Below are 24,319 nucleotides of genomic sequence, written 5' to 3' on the forward strand. Positions count from 1 at the left end.
CTGACATTTTTCCTCAGAGTAATGCCATTTAGCTTTCGTATATAGAAAAGGTCATTTAAAATGTTTGTATGTGTACTTAAAGATTTGATAAGTTGTTTCCTTATGAAAATGGAACGCGGAACGTTTTTCATATAGACTTCCGGAAGTAGATGTTACCCGGACTCGGAAGGAAGTAGCACCGGTTGGATACATGTGAGGTAAACATCTGAGTTTTTTTTTTTCTATATTTCTGGTAGCATGCGAATTTTATAACAGGTTTTTATTTGGGATCTTAGCCTCTTTTTTTAAATACAGGATGTGTTTCTCTTTAGCCGAGTCTGTCTGCGCTCTGTTCGGACAGATAACATTAAATCATCACATCCAAACACGAGTTTAATCACCTGTTTTATGTTCATCTTTACTGTTAAACTGTTTAAAGTAACCTTAAAATGTTTAAAATATTTGCGTTAAGATTAGATTTATATGATAGACTTAAGCATTTAATTTATAATCAGATAATTAATGAAACGTGCTGCATTGCCTTATAAAACAAATCCAGTAGTTTTAAAAATCCTCCAGTTATTTTAAGGGGTATAGATGACAGATGTATGGATTTAGATATAGAGTGACTGAAGTGACTGATCTAAACACCATCTTAGCATTTAATATCTCAGGCTTTGCTCTTTGGATGTCTGATATGAACATTATTGTCCAGTTAGATTCTGTTTAGTGCCACGGTTTGACTCAGACAAACTCTCATTTTTGAATAGACAATGAAATATGTATAATGCATGCAGTTTTTCAACAGTTAATGAGCAGCTTAGCAGTGAAATTAACGTTTCCATTTATAAAGTGCAGCAGTGATCAACATTTAAACACTGTAGGAGAAAAGGAAAAAAAACAGTTTAAAGTCATGGTGCAAAAGGCATTGATAGGGAAGGTTCAGAGCAGTGCAAAATAAATAAATATGGTGCAAAATGCAGTAAAACATAGAGTTGAGTTCAATTAAAAGGATTGGAAAATTTTCCATGAAGTATAAATATGTTTACAAGTGTGATGCAGAGTCACCTTCTTCCAGGCTGCAGCGCCTCAGACTGGAAGAAGGTCTGGAGAGCAGTGAGAACAGCAGAGAGGATCATGGGGGTTCCTCTTCCCTCCATTAAAGACATTTCATCCCAGTGCTGTGTGTCCTAAGCCCGTGACATCATCAGTGACCCCTCACCCCCCCACCATGGACTGTTCTCCCTGCTGCCCTCTGCAGCATCTGGTGCAGGTCCAGCAGATTCCAGAACTGCTTCTTCCCCACCGCCATTAGACAGCTGAATGTTTAAAAAACATAAAGAAAAAAAGAATAAACTGAAAAAAGATTAATGTTGACAAATCTGTAAATCATACCACAGTCTCTGCATCAAACTGAACACATCATTTTGTTTTTTGCACCATGTTTTTTCTCCCAATGTTTACATTTGATCACTGCTGCTGTTTAAGAAATGAAAATGTCTTGAGAGCTGTACAAAATGAAAGTTTGCTTTGTATACACTCTGTGTGTAGAAAAGGACAAAGTTTGTCTAAGTCTTGATTTGTGACTTGATTAGAGGTTCAACGGTCTTATGGCAGCAGGGAAAAAAGCTGCATTGAATGCTGCAAAGCCTCTACAGGCGTCTGTTATTGTTGGTATCTCTAAAATATTGTACAACTTTAACATCTGGGTAGTTTTTTGTCTGGGTTTCAAGCTCTTAAGAAAATCAGTGAGAAGGAGTCTTCCCTGAGTGTAACAGCTGTGGTTCAGATGTGTTGGTGTCCAGATGCTGAGCAGGAACGGGTCTGAAACTAAACAAAATAGAAATCTTTAGCATCCCACAGTAGGGAAACTCTGGTAGCAGCAGGAAATGTATGGGCAAGTTATTCAGATGCACACAGTGGTAAAATGATCTAATTAGATAACAACAGCTACAGTTTTTTTTTTTTAATCAGTCAAACTGACACCTGATATGTGTTACTGATATTTGGGGTCGATTCTTGCAGCTGATATTTCTTTTATTCCTCCATTTACACAGAAGACATGAAACAACGATAAAAAGTTTAAACAAAAAGACGTGCTGAAGGGATTGTTAAAGCAGCTGCACGCAATGTGAAGACATGTCTGCTGAATGCACTAAATTGCCGATTCATGAACATATCGCCGATACAAGAAAAGGACACTAACATCAGTCTACCTCTGATGCAAAAAAGATCCATAATAAGAAACACACTAGGGATGCATTCCAAACATAAAAACTACCACAGAGTTATTAATCATAGGGCACTCAGATTAAAACGTTCCATTAATATATTTAAAATTTCAATCAGAAGATGAATAAATCTGCATCTGATTAGGACAATTAAAAAAAAGGCTCAAAACCTAAAGATGTTTATTTGTATAAAGAAAACAAGAGATTTAAACACTTAGAAAGTTTATTAGGAGCAGTGATAGTTTTAACAGCTGCTGGGAGGAAGGATCTGCAGTAACACTCCTTTGTGCACCTAGGGGGCAGCAGTTTATCACAAAAAGAAAGCTCACACCTTATTGGTGATGTTGTGGGTCTTTCCATTATCTGGGTGTACAGAGGTTACAGTCGGCCGATGATCATCACTAAGAACTGCTCTCAGCTCCGTTTAATTTGCTCTGATAATTCAATCATTGACACATCTCAGGAAATGGTCACAGTATAAAACAGAATATTTGTACTTTCTTAGTTTCACCTCTCACTGGGAGCTTCCTGTTTCAGCCATCTTATAATCACTTTGTATTTGGAATATTTTTGTTTCTACTTGGTGAGTCAATCATGGACCATTGGATAATTCACAAAACCTCATAAACAACAAATATAACCTCATATAATATCATGTAAGATGAAAAATCCAGCTCGGGAAATTTTGTTTACAGAAAGTTTAGAAACTAGTCGCCGTGGGTTTTTGAAGAAGCGATAAGTGGAAATGATCAAACCTAAATTGTAATTTTAAAAGCAGAAATGATCATCTGTAAGCGAACAGCACCTCCTTTAACCTTTGTTCTTTTCTTCTAATCCTGTTTTTCACACATAAGCAGATGTTTAGATGCTGATGGCTGCTGCTGTTTTTGCAGGGACTTTGTTTTTGTGGATTTGAAGCAATGCGGCGGCTTTACGTCGGCGGGTTGAACCACACAGTCACCCAGAAGGATCTGAAGGATCGGTTTGGAAAGTTTGGGGAGGTGCTGGACGTGGAGCTACGAACCAGGAGGGATGAGGAGGGTGAGGGGAAAAAAAGTTTTTTTCTTATAGAAGTTAAGATCCTTTCGTAATAAAACCATCTGCTGGAGGTCATCATTCAGAACAGCAGAATACAATCGATCGAATACACAGGTTTCAATTGGTCCTTAAAATACATGAACTTTTCTGAAATTTAAATTTGGGTAACAGCTGTCAACCTGTCTTTCATTTTTTATTAGTCAGATTCTAGCGTTGCCTTCACGTCACTAACGTGTGTAAAAGGACATGCAGTCCGTGGAATCTTATAGAATAGAATAAATGAGAATAGAACAGAATAGAAAATCCCTGTATTGTCCCACAATAACCAGTATCCAGCTATGGACATTTGGACAGTGATGGATATTTGAAAATAGCAGCAACATCAGAGATGTGCAAAATGACAGCAGCATGTTATTTAACTAAGATAGAAACTGTGCAAAATCAGCATGAATGTAACAACTGATTGAGGTCGTTGGGAACAGTGGTGGTTCTAGAGTCTTCCAGCTGCTGGGAGGAAGGATCTGTGATAACAAACCCTGGTGCATTTAGGGTGCAGCTCCTTCAGTCTGTCACTGAAGGAGCTCTCCAGTTCAGCACCAGCTTCCTGCATGGGCTGGGAGACACTATCCAAGAGAGATGTTAATTTACTTAGGATCCTTTTATTTCCCACCTCCTGCGCTGAGTCCAGAGGGCATCCAATCACAGAACTGACCTTCCTGATCCGCTCACAGGTGAATTGCCAATTGTGTCCGTCCATGGATTTAAAAAAAAAAAAGTAATTTTTAGTTAGTGGTTGGAGACCAATATGAAGCTCGAAACACATTTGCTTCACAGGTTAAAGGTCCCAGCAACCATGCATCACTAAACATTGTGAATATACACTTACCGGCCACTTTATTAGGTACCCCATGCTAGTAACGGGTTGGACCCCCTTTTGCCTTCAGAACTGCCTAAATTCTTCGTGGCATAGATCCAACAAGGTGATGGAAGCATTCCTCAGGGAGTTTGGTCCATATTGATATGATGGCATCACACAGTTGCTGCAGATTTGTCGGCTGCACATCCATGATGCGAATCTCCCGTTCCACCACATCCCAAAGATGCTCTATTGGATTGAGATCTGGTGACTGTGGAGGCCATTTGAGTACAGTGAACTCATTGTCATGTTCAAGAAACCAGTCTGAGATGATTCCAGCTTTATGACATGGCGCATTATCCTGCTGAAAGTAGCCATCAGAAGTTGGGTACATTGTGGTCATAAAGGGATGGACATGGTCAGCAATAATACTCAGGTAGGCTGTGGCGTTGCAACGATGCTCAATTGGTACCAAGGGGCCCAAAGAGTGCCAAGAAAATATTCCCCACACCATGACACCACCACCACCAGCCTGAACCGTTGATACAAGGCAGGATGGATCCATGCTTTCATGTTGTAGACGCCAAATTCTGACCCTACCATCCGAATGTCGCAGCAGAAATCGAGACTCATCAGACCAGGCAACGTTTTTCCAATCTTCTATTGTCCAATTTCGATGAGCTTGTGCAAATTGTAGCCTCAGTTTCCTGTTCTTAGCTGAAAGGAGTGGCGCCCGGTGTGGTCTTCTGCTGCTGTTGCCCATCTGCCTCAAAGTTCGACGTACTGTGCGTTCAGAGATGCTCTTCTGCCCACCTTGGTTGTAACGGGTGGTTATTTGAGTCACTGTTGCCCTTCTATCAGCTCGAACCAGTCTGGCCATTCTCCTCTGACCTCTGGCATCAACAAGGCATTTCCGCCCACAGAACTGCCGCTCACTGGATGTTTTTTCTTTTTCGGACCATTCTCTGTAAACCCTAGAGATGGTTGTGCGTGAAAATCCCAGTAGATCAGCAGTTTCTGAAATACTCAGACCAGCCCTTCTGGCACCAACAATCATGCCACGTTCAAAGTCACTCAAATCACCTTTCTTCCCCATACTGATGCTCGGTTTGAACTGCAGGAGATTGTCTTGACCATGTCTACATGCCTAAATGCACTGAGTTGCCGCCATGTGATTGGCTGCTTAGAAATTAAGTGTTAATGAGCAGTTGGACAGGTGTACCTAATAAAGTGGCCGCTGAGTGTAAATGTAACAATCAGTATTATTAATAAGGATTTAGGCTGCACATTCCCTTTTCTTTTCTATTAATTACACTCCAAAATCCTCCATGTCATCCCATATTTCTTTAGGAATTTGCATGGTACTAAAATCAATTATTAGCTTCTCCAATGCACAACATTTCCAATTGAAATATAAGGGAAAAAATCAGATTGTACGTTTTATATGGATAAAATGGATGCATGAAACAGACGTTCCGAAAAGAATGCGTCCCACAAAGATGCCGATTGGAATATTCTGATCTCAGCTCCTTCAGGATAATTTGATCCTACCAAGCGTTTTAGTTTTCATGCTGATTTGATTCTCAGTCGTCATAAACTCTCCATCTCAGTCAGAATTACATTCCATTCTGATCCTGCTGAATCCACTCAGGATAGTCTGACTGCTAATGTTTACATCTCGTGGTTTTAGTCCAATTATTCAGATTACATGCCTCCATGTAAAAGTAGCTACAGATGATACTTGAAGCAGGTAAATTCTGCTACACATCTTTAAAAGTTAATGAGTTTGGTGTTAACCAAGCTATGGGAAACCTGAACAGTACTGAAAAGTTTCTTTATTTCTGTACCTTCATCAGTAACTGAATCACATTGTGATAATTACTTAAATATAAAATCATCTTTAAATACATCATTGTTTCCAGAGAACCTTCTATTCTCTCATAGTTTCATCACATTTCCTTATTTATTTATTTTTTCTGCAGGTGTTCCTTATAAAACCTTTGCCTACATCAACATCAACATTTCTGACACAGACCTGAAGAAATGTAAGTAAAGAGACTCTAGAATTAATATTTGGAGCCTGAAACAGCTGATATTTAGCTTTGGAAAAAAGCTCAAACGTTATCCTGTGCGTTGAGAAGACGGTTCCTATTGGTCCTTGAAGACCTTTCAAATATTTAAAGTTCAAACCCTTGGAGAAACATGTCTGCTGTAAACATGTTGTTGTCCCTTGTTTGCTCTGAACTGCATTCTTGTGTTTCCTTTAAATTGTTAGCATAGTTAGCATCTGCTAACAGCACATTAATCAGTGTGAGCAATTCCAAAAAAGTTAAAAATAACATCTACTGGACTTTTTATCCTAGTTTGAAGGCGTTTCGCTTCCCATCCACAAAGTGTTTTTTTAATTCACAATGTCAGAAATAGCGTTGAGTTCGAGGTTTTATACAGAAGCCCAACAAAGCCTTGTTTTGGCTTAGAAGACATGCAAATTTAAACGGACGAATGCGTCTGAACCAGGCTCAGTGGGCTGGAGGTTTCTTCCTGTTAAAAGGGAGTTTTTCCTCTCCACTGTCGCTACAAGGATGCTCAGTGTGAGGGATTGCTGAAGAGTCAATAAGTCAATGTAATCAGCTGGTTTTCCTTAGATAGAAAACTTTGAATCAATCTGATTGTATGAACTGGAAAGTGCCTTAAGATGACATTTGTTGTGAATTTCTTAAAGTGCAGGAGTGATTAAATGTAAACTTTGTGAGAGAAAAAAACATGAGGTTAAAAAAAAGCATCAATATGGTCAGTTTGATGCAGAGACATGGCATGACATTTTTAACATTCAGCATTTTTTTCTTCTTTTTTTCTGTAATGCTCTGTCCAGAACACCTCATTTTTTACTTGTTTTAACCATGTACAATCCATTTAGATGTGCAGTAAATGTTCAAAAATCGTTTATTGAGGCATTTTCTAGATTGTATGAATCAAACAGTCGCTAGGTGCAGCCCAAGATGACATATTCAGCTCTAGCAGTTGGTAAATGTCAAAGCATATCGTCGTTGAATGTAAGGAAATCAGCCCTTATAAGGTCATGATGATGTAAATAAAGGTGCAGGAATCCTGTTAAAGTGACATATGTCACAAATCACATATTTCTGTCTGTTATTGCAGTAAGATTAAGATTTGATCTAATTAATGAAGATGGAAAGTTTTTTTTTTATCAGAATGATTTCAGCATCCTTACTGGAATTAACAAGAGTAAGCCTAAAGGTGTGTCCTTTGAGCATTGACAATCGATACCTGAAATACAAACAACAGAAATAGGAATTCCCATTGAGCATTTAATAAAGTCATATTAAATCCACTGATCTTAGCTTTAATTCAATTCAGTTTATTTCTATAGCGCCATTTCACAACACATGTCATCTCAAGGCACCAACCAGATCATCCAGTCAGATTGATTCAAAGTTTTCCATCTAAGGAAAACCAGTTGATTGCATCGACTCGTTGACTCTTCAGCAATCCCTCACACTAAGCATGCTTGTAGCGACAGTGGAGAGGAAAAACCCCCTTTTAACAGGAAGAAACCTCCAACAGAACCAGGCTCAGTGGGAGTGACCATCTGCTGAGGCCGACTGGGGTTCAAGGAGACAGAAGCAGACATAGAAAAAGAAGCATAGATACAAAAAGCAACTGTAAACCAGCTCCACAGGTGGCCCTGTCCGGGAAACACACAGCCAGGCATTTGAGCTCCAAGCCAGCTCTCATGTCAGAGGATGAGGAGAGCACATCCAGTTAGTTACAGTCAGAGAAACAGGACTACACTGAAAAACAGGCCAAGCTCCAACATCTAGAAACAAAGGTGTTTTTCTCATCTCACTCTTAGACCTAAGGGAAGAAATAACCAAAGCTATTAAATTAGATTTTGGTCTTGAGTTAAAAGACTTCAGGTTGAGGTTTCCTCTGAAACTTAAATAAAGATCTCTACAAAAAACAGTGAGGGCTTATTTATTTTTTTAAAAGGCTTGAAATTTGAGTATAAATTAAAACTTTGAGTTTTATTTAAGTTTTGAAATAAAGGAACTTAATGAAGTTTTCAAACTTTGGCCAAATTAACTACCCTCCAGTCTCCACTTCCCATATCTATCATAAAAGCATGAAGTCCTGGAACTTCATGCTTTTATGATAGAAGGTTTTTATTTGTCTCCCAGTCTTTCTGTTGGTGATTTAGTTTTAATATTTGTTTCTCTCCTGCAGGTTTGACGGTTCTGAACAAATCCAAGTGGAAAGGAGGAACGCTGCAGATTGAGACGGCCAAAGAGAGCTTCCTCCACAGGTCGGTTTTATTTTTGAACTTCATGTTTATAGAGGAAGCTGCTGGGTGTGTGGTTTAATTAAATAATGAGTCCTAAAGAAGATGAAGGAATGACATCACTACAGACCAGAATAAAGGTTACCAGCCTTTTCTGAGCAACAAGAAATTTGTATCAGCAAACCAAGACAAGTTTGATTTTTTTTCGGTTTGACTCATTAAATAATGTTAAATCGAAATCAGTAGTTCAGTATTTTATAAACTGATCACTGATCAGAATGGATTAAACATAAACTGATTTCCATCATTAGTCAGATAATCAATCAGCTGTTAAAAACAACTTTGAAAGTCAACTTAAAACGTCAGTTTTTTTTTTTTTTTTTTTATCTAGAAATAAAAAAAAAAATAGAAAAAATAAACATAATAAATAATCATTAAAATCCAGCAGATCCCTGAATGTGTTTAATTTTCATCCATTTCCTGACACCCTTAGCCCTGCTGGGGGCGTAAGGGATGCTGGTGCCTAACTCCAGCTGCCTTCGGGTGAGAGGCGGGGTCAAGCCTGAACAAGTCGCCACTCCATCGCAGGACAACACAGAGACAGACAGGACAAACAACCATTCACACACACACTCACACCTAAGGAGAATTTATAGAAGCCAATTAACCTAACAGTCATGTTTTTGGACTGTGGGAGGAAGCCGGAGTACCAGGAGAGAACATACACAGGCTCTGGGAGAACATGCAAACTCCATGCAGAAAGACCTTGGGCTGGGAATCAAACCCGGAACCTTCTTGCTGCAAGGCAGCATTGCTACCCACTTCCACTGAGCAGCCCATATGTGATTTTCTCTGTGAAATTTTAAACCGCTGCAAAACAGTAAATAAGAGATTATCATTGATATTTGCTTTTTTATTGAAGTGTCAGAATTCAAGCCACAGAAATATTTGTCTTTCATCACCAAGCTAAAGTTGGATGATCAAAAACTCTTAAGTAATTAAAATTTTCCTGCAATGAAATGCAGCCAACTTTAATTTACTTTGACTATGCCCATTCCAAAGCACCTTCCTTTGTTAATTGTTCACACATTTCATCTGCATGATGTCACAGCACCATTCTTTTAGCCACACCCAAAAGATCTACATCTATAAGTACAATAGAATGGACTTAAACTTAACCCATTTTTGGTTAAATAGAACAAACACTTAACACTTTGACACAAACTTGAACACTAACTCAGTTTTTCTGGTTTTATTTCAGATTTAGATCGAATCTGTTCCAAAGACATAGAAAAACATAATACATGCGTTTCCATGATGGCGGAAACCACTCACAGCACAGCTAGGAGGCTGCAAGCAAAAGTTCAATTCAATTAATTTTATTTCTATAGTGCCAATTCACAACACAAGTCATCTTAAGGCACTTTACAGTTCACTAGATCATATAGTCAAATTGATTCAAAGTTTTCTTTCATCTGGTCTGTTCTAAACAGGAATAGACCAGATGAAGCTACTATGAGAAAAAGCAGAGAGAGCAGAACATTAGAGATTGAACTAACAGATTCTGCAGAGTGGGAGAATAGAGATAGAATGAAGCAGAATGATGAAATGGGGGTCCCTATGTCCTCCAGCAGTCCAAGCCTATAGCAGCATAACTATAGAGATAGCTCAGGATAACCTGAGCCACTCTAACTAGAAGCTTTATCAAAAAGGAAAGTTTTAAGCCTAGTCTTAAAAGTAGACAGGGTGTCTGCCTCATGGACTAAAACTGGTAGTTGGTTCCACAGGAGAGGAGCCTGAAGTAAAGGAAAAGTGACCAACATTAAAGCTGAAAGCGATTCACAGAGAAGGTGTGCAGCCAGACAATCATATTTTAATGACAGAGTCTTATGCTTCCAAATATAGGAAATCATTAAAACTATTCAAGCTGTTTGTTCACAGTTAGAACAAGGACTCTTCCTTAACCAGATAATAACAAATATTTGAGCACTAAGTAATCATCAATTAAACAATCCCACAATTTTAGAATCTGGAAGAACTCTGAAAAAGACACCAAAGCAGGGATTCAAACCCAGGACCGTCATGCTGCAAGTCATTAGTGCTTCAAACTGCTCCAACATGGATTCATAATTAAATAAATGTGTTGCAGGTTGGCTCAGGAGCGTCAGGAGGCAGAAGAGCATCAGCTTCATAAATCTGCAGTTAAAGGAAATAAACAGAACCTTCTGGACTCATTGAGCAAAGCTGGAGTAGAAAACTTCACAATGAAGGCTGCGGTACCAGGATCTGAAGTACCAGGACACAAGGTTTGTTTGCCAGCTTCTATTTAGATTAAATCTGCTGAGATGTTCCTGAACTAAACATGAAAAAACCTGAGTTTTCTTCATCAGTCTGGATGTTTGGATCTCAGTTTGTTTCCATCAGCAGAGCTCTCCAGGGTCCTGATGTCTCCACTAACCTCACCTGTTCCCTGTTCATGATCAGCACACCTGGATCTGCTGTCAGAACCAAACTAAACTCCACATCATCCACTTCATGTCTTAGTTTGTAGCATCTGGACAGATTATGAAGCAGATCTGAAACTGACCTGAAAACAACCAGATGATCAGTCAGATCAGATCAGATCATCTCCAGTTTCCGGTTTCAAACACTGAGTTTCAATCAGATCAATAAGGTTTCATTTGGACTTTGTGTTCTTCATGCTGAGAACATCAGAGCTGCTGTTTGCTCACTGAGATCTTCATGGGTAAGATTTTTACTGTATCATCACCAGTGGAAAATAATGGAAACATCTTGTCAGTGAAGGTGTGTGTGAAGGTGTGTATGTGTGTGTGAGTGTCCAGATCAGAGAAGGACAGCTTTCCTCTGTCCCGGTCCAGATTCACTCTGATCCTCTGGAGCTTCTTCTGAACTGAGAGATCTTTAGAAGGAGATGGTCGAGACAATGCTGAGTATTCACCATTATTAAACCATATAACCAACAATCCAGTCTTTATGATTCCCTTCCTCTGGACAGACTCTTCTAACACACCAAGCATCCAGTATTCACTGTCTTCAACATCAACATCCCAGCTGTGGTTCCCTGAGTTAAAGCCCTCAGAACTCAGGACAGACCAGGACCAATACCCAAACCTCTCTGGATTATCAGGAAGCTTTGTTTCCCTCCAAAAGTCCCATTGGTCAGATCTTCAGTCAGGATGAGTCTTGAACCAGCAGTGTTTGGGTCCAGGATGAGAGGAGTGTAGGACACCATGTTCTTCATGTTGCTCCAGATGTTGAAGGCCAGGTTGCCCAGATGTTTGGCCTGGTCTATCAGAGCTCCTGAGGGCAGCTGTGGATCCTCCAGTAGGGGGCAGCGCTGGACTCTTGCCACTGCAGCCTTGTAGTTGTTCAGGAATGAGACGTCTTCAGCTCTCAGCTCCTCCTCTGTGGCTCTGACTGTGTCTGAAAGAGCTGCTATCTCTCTGCTCAGAGCCTCCATCTTCTCCTTCATCATCCCTCTCTTCTGCTCCTCTTCCTCCCTCAGTGCAGCCAGCCTGGCCTCCTCTTCCTCTGCTAGAAACTGATGAAGCTTCTTAAACTGCTCCTTAATCAGCCTCTCTGTGTGTCGGGCCTGGACCTTCATGTGTTCTGCTGTCTGATCAAACTCCTCTTGAACTTTCTTCCTGAGCTCCAGCTTCTTCTTCAAAGCTTCCAGAGTTTCCTGAAGTTTCTTCTTGTGTTGCTGAGCAGCTTCATCGATGGGTCTGAATCTGTGCTCGGTGTGTTTTTCTGAATCCTTGCAGATGAGACACACTGGCTGCTGATGGTCCAGACAGAAAAGTTTGAGTTTCTCAGAGTGCAGACTGCAGAGATCCTCTGAAGCTCTCTGCTCTCTCTGCTGTAAGAAGGTCTCATACAGGTTCTTCAGAACATCCATCCTTGAATATTTCTTCTTACAAACTGGACACTCTTTTACTGGTTTCTCTCTCCACCAGTTCTTCAGACACTCCTTACAGAAACTGTGGCTACATGACAGAACAACTGGATCCTCCTATAAGCTGGAAGCCATTTAGTCTCTGAGTGAAGCTGAAACACAGAAGGTCCAGTCAGTCATGGCTCCCCTCCCTCCTCTACTAACTTCCCTCAAAGTGACTCTGAGTGGTGTTCTTGGTCCAACTCACCTTCAGTGTGTGGAGTGTGAGCAGCTTGAAGCAGCAGTGTTGGAGGTTTCCACTTTTCTCTCCTGCAGCTGGACTCACTCAGAGGAAGCTGCTAGTTTGGTCTCCATTACAGAATAAAATCTTGTTTTGCATTCAATGACGTGTTATATGTGCAAGGAGGAGCTTAAACCTGTTGGGTCTGATTCCTTCTGCCTATCGTTTCTCTTCCCTGTCATACATTTCAGACATTCTAAACTTGTTGAATTGATTTTTACATCATCTTTCTGTTGAAGCATCTGAGTGGTTAGAAATGAGTCATAAATACATTCCAGTATAATTTATATGAGTTCTTACACAATACTTCAAATATGTGCAACGAAACTCTTATAAAGGCACACCGTGTAACCTTTGGCCACTAGGGGCGCTATTGCTGAAGCACTGTCACAAAAGTCAACTAGTCAGCCAGCCAGCCTCCCGTGTCTTTAGAGGTTTCCCTGCTCTCGCACAACTGACTTTCATTGATTGCACAGTATCTTGCTTTTCTAATACCTGCTCTCCCACTGTCTCTCTCCTCATTGCTCCTCTTGCTGCTGAGACCAAAGAGGCTGGGTGTTGGACGCCACAATCTGTCATGTGACTAAGAAACTGTAACGGGATTGGCTGGGTGTTGGACACCACAATCCATTGCTACTGTCTGTGACCTGAAGTAACCCTTCCCTTTTTACATTGAATTTAGACGCTGAATTGAACACAGTGAAATTAGGCCAGTTGAATTTTTTGCTGAAAATATATAGTTTAAATTTTGAAAGGCTGATTTTTTTTTTTATATGTTGCTTTTTTAACACTGAAAAGTCAAACTAAAAAAAAAACAGGCATTGAAAATGTATTAACTGTGAAATAGTAATGTGAATTTTTACCTTGAAGTGAAAATAAATAAAATTTCAACTATATAGATATAGTGACAATGAATTTTTTTTAGGTTGAAAATGCATACAACATTTATATTTTTAGTGACATTTTTTATTTAAATCCCAGTGGCACAGATTTACTTTCATATTTGCTTCCCATCCAGGAAGCTTTTTCAATTCAAAATGTCAGGAATAGCGTTGAGTTCGAGCCTCTATAAGGTAGCCCATCAAAGCCTTGTTTGTGTTTTGAAAACATGCAAAGTGAGACGGACGAAGGGGTCCACCCCTTTGTAATGGGTTTCGTTTAGCTTCTTTTGTTAGCCTGCAATGCCTCATACCCATCTAAGTGTCTGAAAGGGGGTCGTTAGAGGGAATTGTTAACCTGGATCAACTCTATTGCTGCATCTTAGGTTTTTGAAAGCTGAAAACTGAGTCCACCCCCTCTGTTTAAGGTTGGTTTGTCTTTTTTAACATCACCTATTTTCTTTGTCCAAAATGTGAACATCCTCAAAAGAATGTCCTTTGTCCATAAGGTGTAGATGTACCGCAGAGTCTTGTCCAGAGGAAGTCGCTCTTCTGTGTTGGGCCATGCATGAATTTCTCACATAAAGAGAAAGGACAGTCTTTGAGACAATGTTCTACCTCGTACAGATAATCATTTATGCTTGAGTCCTGAATATCTGCATCTAAAAATTCTCTGTCTCAAGTGAAGGTTTTAATTGGTTGAATATGGATTCAGCACTCGCATGCAGGCCAGAGTGAGACCCCTTCATTAAAGGGTGGACATATTAAAACTGACTTTTGGGGATTCTGGGGAAATTTATCGTAACCTAATTAAGAGTATTCAAGTTGTAGACTTTGGCGTCTGGTGCTTGGTCAGACATGTTTGGGCTTAATGACTTTCCTGGCCCCCAACGGAAGTTAAAGATTCAGATCAGAAGATGGATGGTTGGTCATGAATCCAAAGTTAATCTACTGAGTGGTGTACTGGGTCACAGGGATCCACCAAAATCAGTGTAACTTCTTTTAGTCAATCTTTTGAAGTACTTTGTTTTAACTCCAATTTCTACTTGCTACATTTTGGTTAAAACAGACTCTATTTTAGGTTCTGTTTTAGGAACTACTCTCTCATCCTACCTTATGATGTGCACACAGTATGCTGGGGTGGATTTTAAAATAATATTAAGGTTTTTCCCTCTAACTGACATACATTTTGCAAATTCACTCTGTTAAGGGTGATCTGGTGTTCAAACTGAAACAGATACACAACAAAGTAAGCTGTTCAACTTCATCTGTCATTAGTCTTTCCAGTTTGAGTTTGAATGAAATTGATTAATTCCAGAATCTTTTACCAGGTTAAAAGTATTGGTATTATCAAATTCATCTGGAGACAAGCAGACATTGACTGCAATCTAATGTCTCTCCATGTCTGTAGAGTTCACTGTGTGCAGATTCAACCGTGTTTGGTTTTGACTTCATTGTTGCTGATGACAAAAAAAACATCCCCATTTGTCTCTATGAAAAGCAGTTTTGTGTTTGTAGGTAGAGGTTTTGATTTTGTTTTCTGCTTTCAGGACTGGGTTGTCAGTAAATTTGGTCGAGTCCTTCCTGTGCTGCAGCTCAGATGTCGGAAAGGCAACAAAGCTCGAACATTAAAGTACGATCCATCAAAGTATAGTCACAACATCCGCAAGCTGGACCAGAAAGAAACAAACGAGACTACATCAGTCACCCAGCTCACCTGGGAAGTCGAGGGAGGGGATGATGACATCAGTAAGAAGAGGAGGGGTGAGTTCCCCTCATATGAGCCAATCAAAACCAAGAAGAGTCGGACAGATGCAGCTGACTCCCTGAAGTTAAACACTTCTAGTAGAAGCAGGTAATCCTGTGTGATTTCTTATGTATGAAAATTAATTGATGAATACCGTTTTATGTTTCTGTTTTGCATTTTTATTGATGTATATAATCCAGATTTAAGATTTCTACTAGCACCTGGTTAAAATGATTCAAGTTCAGCAAAAGCCCATTAATAAGTTGAAATCAGGTGTTCCGAAGCAGGGGGAAATCTAAAGCCGTTTTACCAATGAAAACCCGGGTTTTTCTACACCAAGTTGACCCGCTAATAATCGGCTTTTGTCTCTTTTCCCATTTGACCAAAAAGCCGAGTCCGACCCCCTGTTGGAGAGCTGCATGGCTGCTGTCCCCCACCACTATGTGTCCATTTCTCAATATATCTACTTATGCCTCCTCATGTGCTCGTGAAACACCATCAGCCTCAGCCCTAGTACTGTTCCAATTTACAAGAACAGGCAGACCGTTGTTCTTGCCCCTTCCTATTTACCCATGCACTGCTGCAGCAGCAGCTTCCAGGTTAGCGCTCATAGAGCGTATTAAGTACGCTCTGTGAGCGTATTAAGTTGAAAGTTCTCTTTTCTGTTGCTGTTGTTCTATAAAAGTACGCCTTAAGATCAGTTGTGGCAAGAAAATTCAACTTTTATGCGTCACTATATGGCAGATTTACCGATTTAGTGCATTTTCTGAAAAACAATTCCGATGTTGAGAGGACAGCAGCAACCAGTGGACCTCCGAGGGTAACTGCAGCCAGGGCTAACGTTAGCCCGTCTGCAGCAGCCCTCTCTCTGCATAGCCGTATGTCAATGGCATACGGCTATGGCAAAAATGTTCATTTGATGTTTATTTGAGTTAATCATTATTACCCCAAAAAATGAAAAAAGTCTGAATTTATTATTATCTAGAGACTATTAATAACAGGAGTTTAAATGCAGCTCCAGACGAGCTGAGCATGGGGTGATGTCATCAGTACACTTTTGTTCCAATTGATCAATTTTTATGCTGCGTGTTCCCGTTCTCCCCGAGTCCAGACTTTCCTGTGTTCTTTTCAAGAACATACTTGGCGAGAACACAAGTCCATACTCATGTTCTTGTGAATTCAGGAACATTCCCTGTCCCATGACTGCATCGCACTGGGTGAGCATTGACGATGTCGACAGTGCAACGGAAATCAGGGAAGTAAATAATGGAGAGCAACATTGAAGGAAGACAGAGCACAGCCAGTATTCCTTATTTATAAGCTATTTTATTCGTATGAATCCCTCTTACCAGTGCTGCTCCATGTTTGTCGAATGTAAACAGAATTGTTACGGCTTGTTAGATCAGAAGCGACTGGCTCGGTCTGTTGACGTCCGTACATTGCGTTCAATAGTGTCACGTAAATAAACGTGTCGATCGGCTCTGGTGTTCTGGTTTTTCGGGCAGAGTGAAAAAGGTATAAATCATGCAGGACAGTTTACCTCTCTGGAGGCTCCAACGCTGTTAAGGGCTGGTTATCGTCCTGCAGCAGTGTGTCGCAGTCAGCTTGTCGCAGGTATGACGCAGACATTTTTGATTTATGCCCCATTATGAAGCGTGGTCTGCGTTATGTTATTCCACACCACAACGCAAAAGGGACAACTAGCTGTGGGTGTAGACCGGCCGAGGCGGTGAGGAAGTTTGTGCGAGAACGGAAGGACATGAGGACCAAAAAGAGCGGGAATCCAGGTGGGAAAAGGGTCGCAGTGTTCTGGTGCGCCTCGCTGTTCTTGCTGGTCCAACTTCCCGAGTCGTTTTCTGCAATGGCGGTCATACAAACAAAGCAAGCCGGTAAGGAACCAAACAGGAAATACGCGTAGTGTAGAGCGGATGTAGATTTGACCAATCAGAGGCCTCCTGTCTGCGGTCACCTACAATTTGGGAGAGGTGCTGCGGAGGGGGCGGGGACGTCTCCAAGTTCACTGCGAAACACGCAGAAGACCTGGTTTCGAAGTGTAAATCAGCCTTTAAAGGAGAAAAAATGTCTAGTAATAAATATTTATATATATTTTATATGGTATATTGTATGTTTTATATTGTATTATAGCTAGAGATTTTGTATTCTGTATATATATATATAATTTCTCTGCACCAACACCAAGACAAATTCCTTGTAAGTGCAAACCTACTTGACAATAAACTTGATTCTGATTCTGTTACATTTTTTGTCCTGAAGGTCCATTTGTGGTCCAGACAGCAGAGCAAACAAAAAAACAACCATGCATATTATATATTGGCATAGGCCAGGCTAGTAGCAGCAGGATTGTTGTTCAAGGCTTTATACACAGCAGGACCAATACGTATTGCTTATCATGTTCCTGCTGATTAAATGTAATTATTATTCATCCATCCATTTTTCATCACGCTTATCCCAAGCGATGTCACGAGGGGTGCTGTTGCCTATCTCCAGTTGTCTATGGGTGAGAGACGGGGTCCAGCCTGGACAGGTCTCCAGTCGTTCGCAGGGCAACACAGAGACAAACAGCCATTCACACACTCACGCCTAAGGAGAATTTAGAGAAGCCAATTAACCGAACAGTCAGGTTTTTGAACTGTGAGAAGAAGCTGGAGTACCTGGAGAGAACCCACGCATGCACAGGGAGAACATGCGTAGTCCATGCAGAAAGACCCCGGGCCAGGATTTGAACCCAGAACCTTCTTGCTGCAAAGGCCCTATTAATTACTATTCAGTAAAATTTTCTTTTCTTTTCCAGGTTTTAGTCCTCTGGTAGATGAACAAGCATACCGGACAAAGTACTTGAAACATGCAGGGTCCGATTTATAACCAATGTTTGTTTTCTTCTTCTTCTGTTAGATTCCAGCAGAGCTCTGACAGAAACATTGTGGTCCATCAGCTCACCAACGGCTCAGACCTGCTAACCAATCACAGAGCACCTCAGTGGAACGGACGGAGGTTTTCTGACAGCGACGTCGACTCAGACGAGGAAATCCGCAGGCTGGTGGCTGCGCAGCAGAGCTCCCATCATGCACTGCAGCAGGATGCAGAGGATGACAACCTGGAGGTGGTGGGGATCGACTACTTGGAGAAACCAGGGCCCAAAGGTAAAAAATATTCTAAAAATGTAAAATATCAGGAACTCATCCCAGGTAATGGAAGGAATCTATCTCTGATCCCTGAGGAAGCCATACATGAAGAACCACCATCCATCAGCAGCTGGTGGAACGACATGCAGCTTTGAGATGAGATAACAGGAAGTAATGAACAAAATAACCCTGAAGTTTGCAATTTTATGGTTATTAATCCTCAGTGAAAGTCATTGAAGTGTTAAAAGGAATAGGATTATTAGAACAAAGGAAAACTGCAGGGAAACAGATTTTCTGTCCAAATCCAGAAACTGATGCAGGTTTTACTGAAGTTCTTTAAAAAGCAAACCTAGAAACAGGAAGTAATGAGTAATTAAACATCAATATAATCTGTTTTCTCTGCATGAATCCAGGAGATGAGGAGGACTATGACTCTGCTGACACGGATGAACTGTTTGAATCCAGGAGAACTCCAGCTCCCCGCCTGCAGGATAAACCTCCATCACCGACACCTGAACACGTCTCAGCAAAAAGCGCAGATGAAAAGAAACAAACAAAAGGAAAAAATACACCTGCAAAGGTTTCTTGTAGTAAACCTTCATCCTCCCTGCAGAAGGAGAATCCAGCTGCAGAAATAAAAGACTCATCAGAGTCACAGAGTGATGAAGATGATGGAAGCGCCTCCGACTCATCTTCAGATTTTGATTTCCCCGCCTTGTTTTCTCCTAACTCCACCCATCTGAGGATTTCTTTGGCCGACTTACAGAAGCTGGCAGAGACCAGAGCTCCCAGCATCCTTGGAACAGGCCTGAAACTGGAGTCTAGGCTCCCTGATCGACCTGCACCCAAGGAAGCCATCACCCCCGACGAGATCCTTGCCTCCATCCTGGGGGAGGACAGCAGCAGCAGCGACGAAAAAGCAGAACAGAAAAAGAAGAGAAAAACAGAAGGTGAACCATCAAAGTCTCTGCAGGTCTCAGAGGAAACTGAGCAAAACGGGGAAACTTCTACAACCGACAAGCGAGCGAAGAAGGAAGATGTTCTCAGAGACACGGAGGGGGAATCTTCCTCTGGGAGTGAAGAGGATGAGGAGGAAGAGGAGAAACAAATGTCTGCAGCAGAAGATCAAGCTTCATCCAGCAGTTCTAATGAAGAGGAGCAAGCGGCTCCTCGTCCTGCTCCTGCTCCATGCAGCCAGTCCTCCTCTAGCGAAGAAGAGGATGTGAAAGACCAGGCTCCTACGCGGTTGGTGTTGGCTGCAGAGGAAGAAGAGGAGCTGCAGAGGAAGGCCAACACGAGAAGACTGGCTGCTCTCCAACAGAGACAAAAAGAGGCGGAGGAGCACCAGAGGCTCATCCATGGAGCCCTGGCCAACCTGGTGGGTGTCGGTGGCAGAAAAGCAAGAAAAAGCAGAACGAACATAACGTTAGACTTTGAACTTAAAAATTATTTAGAAATGTAGAATAGAATGAGGCAGAATGGCAGACTCTATAGTAGCACAACTATAGAGATAGCTTAGGACGGGCATGCAGGTGGCGCAGTGGTTGGCGCGCACGACACATGTACGGAAACCTTGGTCATTGACGCGGCCGACCCTTTTTTTTGTTTCTTTCCGTTTTGAATCTGACCTGTGGTCCTTTGCCGCATGTCTCTCCCCCTCTCTCATACCACCTTTCCTCTCAGCCTACTGTCGAAAAAACGAGTTGCTAGTGCCGTAAAAAAAAGATAGCTCAGGATAACCTGAGCCACTCTAACTACAAGCTTTAATAAGAGTTAAAGTTTAAAACTAGCCTTAAAAGTAGACAGGGTTTCTGCCTGATAGACTAAAGCTGGTAGTTTGTTCCACAGGAGAGGAGCCTGATAACTAAAAGATCTGCCTCCCATTCTAGGAACCACTACTAAATATTTATAGCAACATGCCTCCCTGGTGATAACATCTCTGCAGATATACAGTGCTTTGAGAAAGTATTTACACCCTAATAGATATCTTCAATTTTCCACCATTGTTTCAACTCAAGATCATCAAAGAAATGTGAAAAAAAAATAAATCTAATAACTTCCTGCCTTAGTCATGATAAATGGCGATGAGTCCCTGAGTTTCCACCATGAGTGTTTTATAGATTAATCATACGAGCCTCGTGAGACCATCCTGATCTCGCAAGCTTTCAAGGTTTCACTCGCAGATCAGTCTGGCTACTTTCCGTTGAAAAATTTGGAGCCGTTCACCAAACGAACGTCCAATCAGCATAGTTTTATCGGAATTACAGAGTATTTCTTGACTGAAAGAAGAGCAGAACACTGCTCTGGAGGCTTTTCTCAGAGGAAAAGATGTTTTTGCTCTTCTCCCGACTGGTTTCGGCAAGAGTTTGATCTATCAACTGGCTTGTGCCTGGCTTGTGGTTGTGTTTTCGTCGTCGCTCTGTTAGTACGTCATATGCTTCGTTGATCTGATTGGTTTATTTGGCCCGTCTATCACCAACATAGGCCAATCAGCTAACCAGTATTTTCGCCCCCTCCCAAAATTACTTCAACGGAAGGTTTCCAGATGGATATGCGGAGCAATCCATCTGGCGGAGTCAGGTTATCATCGCACAGCTTGTGAGTTTGATTTAACCGCAGAGTTTGACTAGGTCTCTCCAACACTTTCTCTCTTGTTGAAGGTATCAGAGGTGCTTTGGGTCACCCTTTGCTCTCTACCCCAAGATATTTTGTACTTAGGGCCACAAACTGATGGTCAGACATTCTCCTACAGGTTCTCCTGCTAGAGAGCAGAACCTGTGGTTCTATCAGTTAAAGGCCCTGGTCCAGTTAATGTAGCAGCAAACGGGCCCAGACCATCACACCACCAACACCATGTTGGAATGGAGGTCTGTTGTTCTGTTTCGGTTCTGTTGGTTTCATATCAGAGGCACCATGACTACACTACCCAAAAAAAATCTCCTACTGTCTTTTCAGTCTACAGAACATTTTCAGACGTCTTGGTGATTATAAAGATGTTTTTTCAGTGTGAGGCATGTCTTTGTGTTCTTCTGGATCAGCAGTGGTTCTGGTCCCAGTTTGTTTTGCCTGATTGCTGAATTTTGACCTTAACTGAGGCAGTGAGGCCTGCAGAGCTTTAGTTGTTTTTCTGTGTTTTTCTTGGACCTGCTCGATGAGTCTTTGAGCTCCTGGAGTAATTTTAGCAGCTCAGTCAGTCCTGGGAAGGTTCTAGAGTGCTTCATGTTCTCTCTATTTGTGGATCATGGTTCCATGGGCGTAGGTTTGCATAGGGACCATAGGGACATGTCCCTACCAACATTTTGAACCGACCTAATTGTCCCGACCAATAATTGGATGTGAGCAACATGTTTATAATTTACAGCAGTAGTTGTTACAGCAATGGCTTCTTTTTCTCTCGCAGCTCCTCTGCCTGGTCTCTCCTGTCCCTTTCACGCAGCAGCGCATGGAACTGTGCTGCGCTGTTTAACTCCACTCTCATTGGTTGTTCTGCTTTAGATTCCGCCTTCTCTCTCTCTGATTGGCTGTTTTCTAGTCTCTGTGCTTGGAGCACAACATTGAAAATTTATTCACACTAGAATGCTGCGGTTACTACAATAAATATTAGGCTACAAAACTAGTCCCAATAAAAAAAAATGAATATCATGTACACTAAAAAACAAAAACCTTTTTTTTTTTCTTTTATAAAGCGAAATATTCTGAGTCAGCCAGGAGTTCTGAAGACACAAAATGGGCAAATAAAGGCTGTAAGCCATCAGCATTTCTGATTCTTATCCACAGCCAACTAAAAAAGAAAAAGTGAGTGTTTCCTTTTTACCAATATTTAGTTGCTATTACTGTTTTCATTTTTTTATGACTCTTTGAGAAAGTTCAGGTGTTATTTCTCTTATAGAGTACAACAACAAGAAATGGGGCCTAAACATCTGCTGTTTTTCATTTAAAAAGCATAATTAGGGTTCCACATGATAATAGTTCTATTTTATTGACTATTTATACTTCTAGAAATAGGATAAAGACAAGAACAAACAAAGGAAGAATATAAACATTGATTTTATCTTACATAGATTTCCACACAGTCTATAAGTAAATTAGTACAAACATTAATGTCTGGTAAAAATGCTTGAATCTGACTGTTTATTTTGAATAATGTTAAATTACAGATAAGATAGTGTTATATTGTCTTTTATAATTGTTAAAAATAATTTTATATTTGAATACACTTATGTACATGTATATATAATAATATATATATATATATATATATATATATATATTATTATTTTTTTTTTTTTTTTTTTTTTTTTTTTTTTTTACACTTTTGGTATAATTACTGATCTAAGTGGGTTGCTCTGTAGGGGAAAGGGACATTTTACATTTTTATTATGTTTATAGTCTCCATTCTCCAGTTAATGATTAATCACATACTAAATTAGTTGATGATTATTGAAATAATCAATTAATACGATTCATTTTTTCAGCCCTAGATAAAATACATGAAATGGGCTACACAGAGTAACTACAGCCCAGATGTTCAAATTTTATAGTGAAGTTAATATTTTAATGAATGTATTATTTTGCTTGATACAGAGAGAGAATAGTAGGTAAAATATAAGAGTGGGGTTTAACTCTGCACAATTGTATATCTTCAAAAGAAAATACTGTATTTACCTTCTCTATTAGTCATTAATGAAACCATTTACAAAGTGGAAAACAGTCCTAATTCCACATTCATCAGAGCCGGTGATACTTCAAACATTGATAAACAGCATCTAATGAGTGTAGAGCTTATAAGATTTTTATTAATGTAGCAAAATTATGCTTTTCTCTTTTAACAATGAATTCGTCTTATCAGTACGGATGCTCACATCAAGCATAAAAAAGGGCATGCATATTGCAGCACCAATGACACCCGACCAATAGTGTCCCCACCAAAGTTCAAATCAAACCTACGCCCTTGCATGGTTCTGATTGCAGATCTCTTATGTCCTAAAGCCTTAGAAGTCGCTTTGTGATTCTCTCCAGACTGATTGGTGACGGTTTCATCTGTTCTTGGATGACTTCAGATCAGGATTTGTTGTGTTGCTTTTAGAGATCCTTAAGCCTACTTCATGTTGTCAGACAGGCTCTCATTGGCTGATTTCTTGTTTCTACAGGTTTAGCAGTAATTGGCTGTTGTTGAGACTAGAGAAATGAAGTAAAATTAGGGATTTAACAAGTTGTTCAATACTGTTTCATGTTGGATCAGGTTGATTCACCCTGATTTCTCCCCTTAAATTAAGAAAAATCATCATTTGAATTCTGGCTCTTCTTTTCTACATGTTAATTTTTGTTTAAACATTAAGGTTTCTGAACTTTAAACAAGATAAAATCCCAGAAGAAATCTTTTTGACTCTGCCTCCACCTAAGAACGATGATGTAAACACTTTGCAGCAGTCAAGCTTTTTTCCTTTTTCCTGCTTTCCATCAGGACGCTCCACCTTCAACCTCAGGGAAACACATAGTCTTCAGCTCAGATGATGAGGAGGAAAATAAGACGTCCGTTATCCAGGACAGCCAATCAGAAGACAACGCCTCATCTGACGGAGAAGCAGCCAATCAGATCGCCTCACAGAGAGCGGTGAGTGATGATGTCAGAGCATTTGTGGTCCTTTGATTATCTCTGGTTCCCGTTCTCCTCGTGGGGCAGCGGCTCACCTCTGCCTGTTTCCAGGAGCGCCAGAAGCCGTCGGGTCCGCAGCTGTTTGCCGGCAGCGACGATGATGAGGAAGTTGATGAAGAAGAGGATCGCAGCAGATTTGACATCCGGCCGGAGTTTGAAGGTCCAGGTGGACAGAAGGTCTGAGCCCTCAGGTTGAGATTAATAACAGCTTTTCTTGGACAGCAGTAAATCAGTCTTTGATGAAGAGCTGAGGAAAATCTGCTGCGGTTCTGTCCAAAGCTGCAGTCGGGTCGAG

The 24,319-nt window shown here is 40.7% G+C and overlaps 1 protein-coding gene and 1 pseudogene across 1 annotated transcript in view; one reads left to right on the forward strand and one right to left on the reverse strand.

Annotated features, from left to right (window-relative positions):
• The first annotated feature begins 135 nt into the window (after positions 1-135).
• Positions 136-24,319, forward strand: part of nol8 (nucleolar protein 8) — a 29,814-nt gene continuing 5,630 nt past the window's right edge. Inside the window, exons 1-10 of the mRNA XM_038272026.1 lie at positions 136-197; positions 3,104-3,251; positions 6,087-6,149; positions 8,350-8,428; positions 10,554-10,710; positions 15,029-15,333; positions 18,139-18,386; positions 18,782-19,746; positions 23,833-23,982; positions 24,076-24,201. Of these exons, the coding sequence (XP_038127954.1) occupies positions 3,131-3,251; positions 6,087-6,149; positions 8,350-8,428; positions 10,554-10,710; positions 15,029-15,333; positions 18,139-18,386; positions 18,782-19,746; positions 23,833-23,982; positions 24,076-24,201 (2,214 nt within the window). The 5' untranslated portion in view covers positions 136-197; positions 3,104-3,130. The remainder of the gene's footprint in view (positions 198-3,103; positions 3,252-6,086; positions 6,150-8,349; positions 8,429-10,553; positions 10,711-15,028; positions 15,334-18,138; positions 18,387-18,781; positions 19,747-23,832; positions 23,983-24,075; positions 24,202-24,319) is intronic.
• On the reverse strand, positions 10,787-12,685 carry LOC119774493 (annotated as a pseudogene).

Source organism: Cyprinodon tularosa, unplaced genomic scaffold (genome assembly GCF_016077235.1).
Source record: "Cyprinodon tularosa strain WSP-4 unplaced genomic scaffold, ASM1607723v1 ctg814, whole genome shotgun sequence".
Taxonomy (NCBI): Eukaryota; Metazoa; Chordata; class Actinopteri; order Cyprinodontiformes; family Cyprinodontidae; genus Cyprinodon; species Cyprinodon tularosa.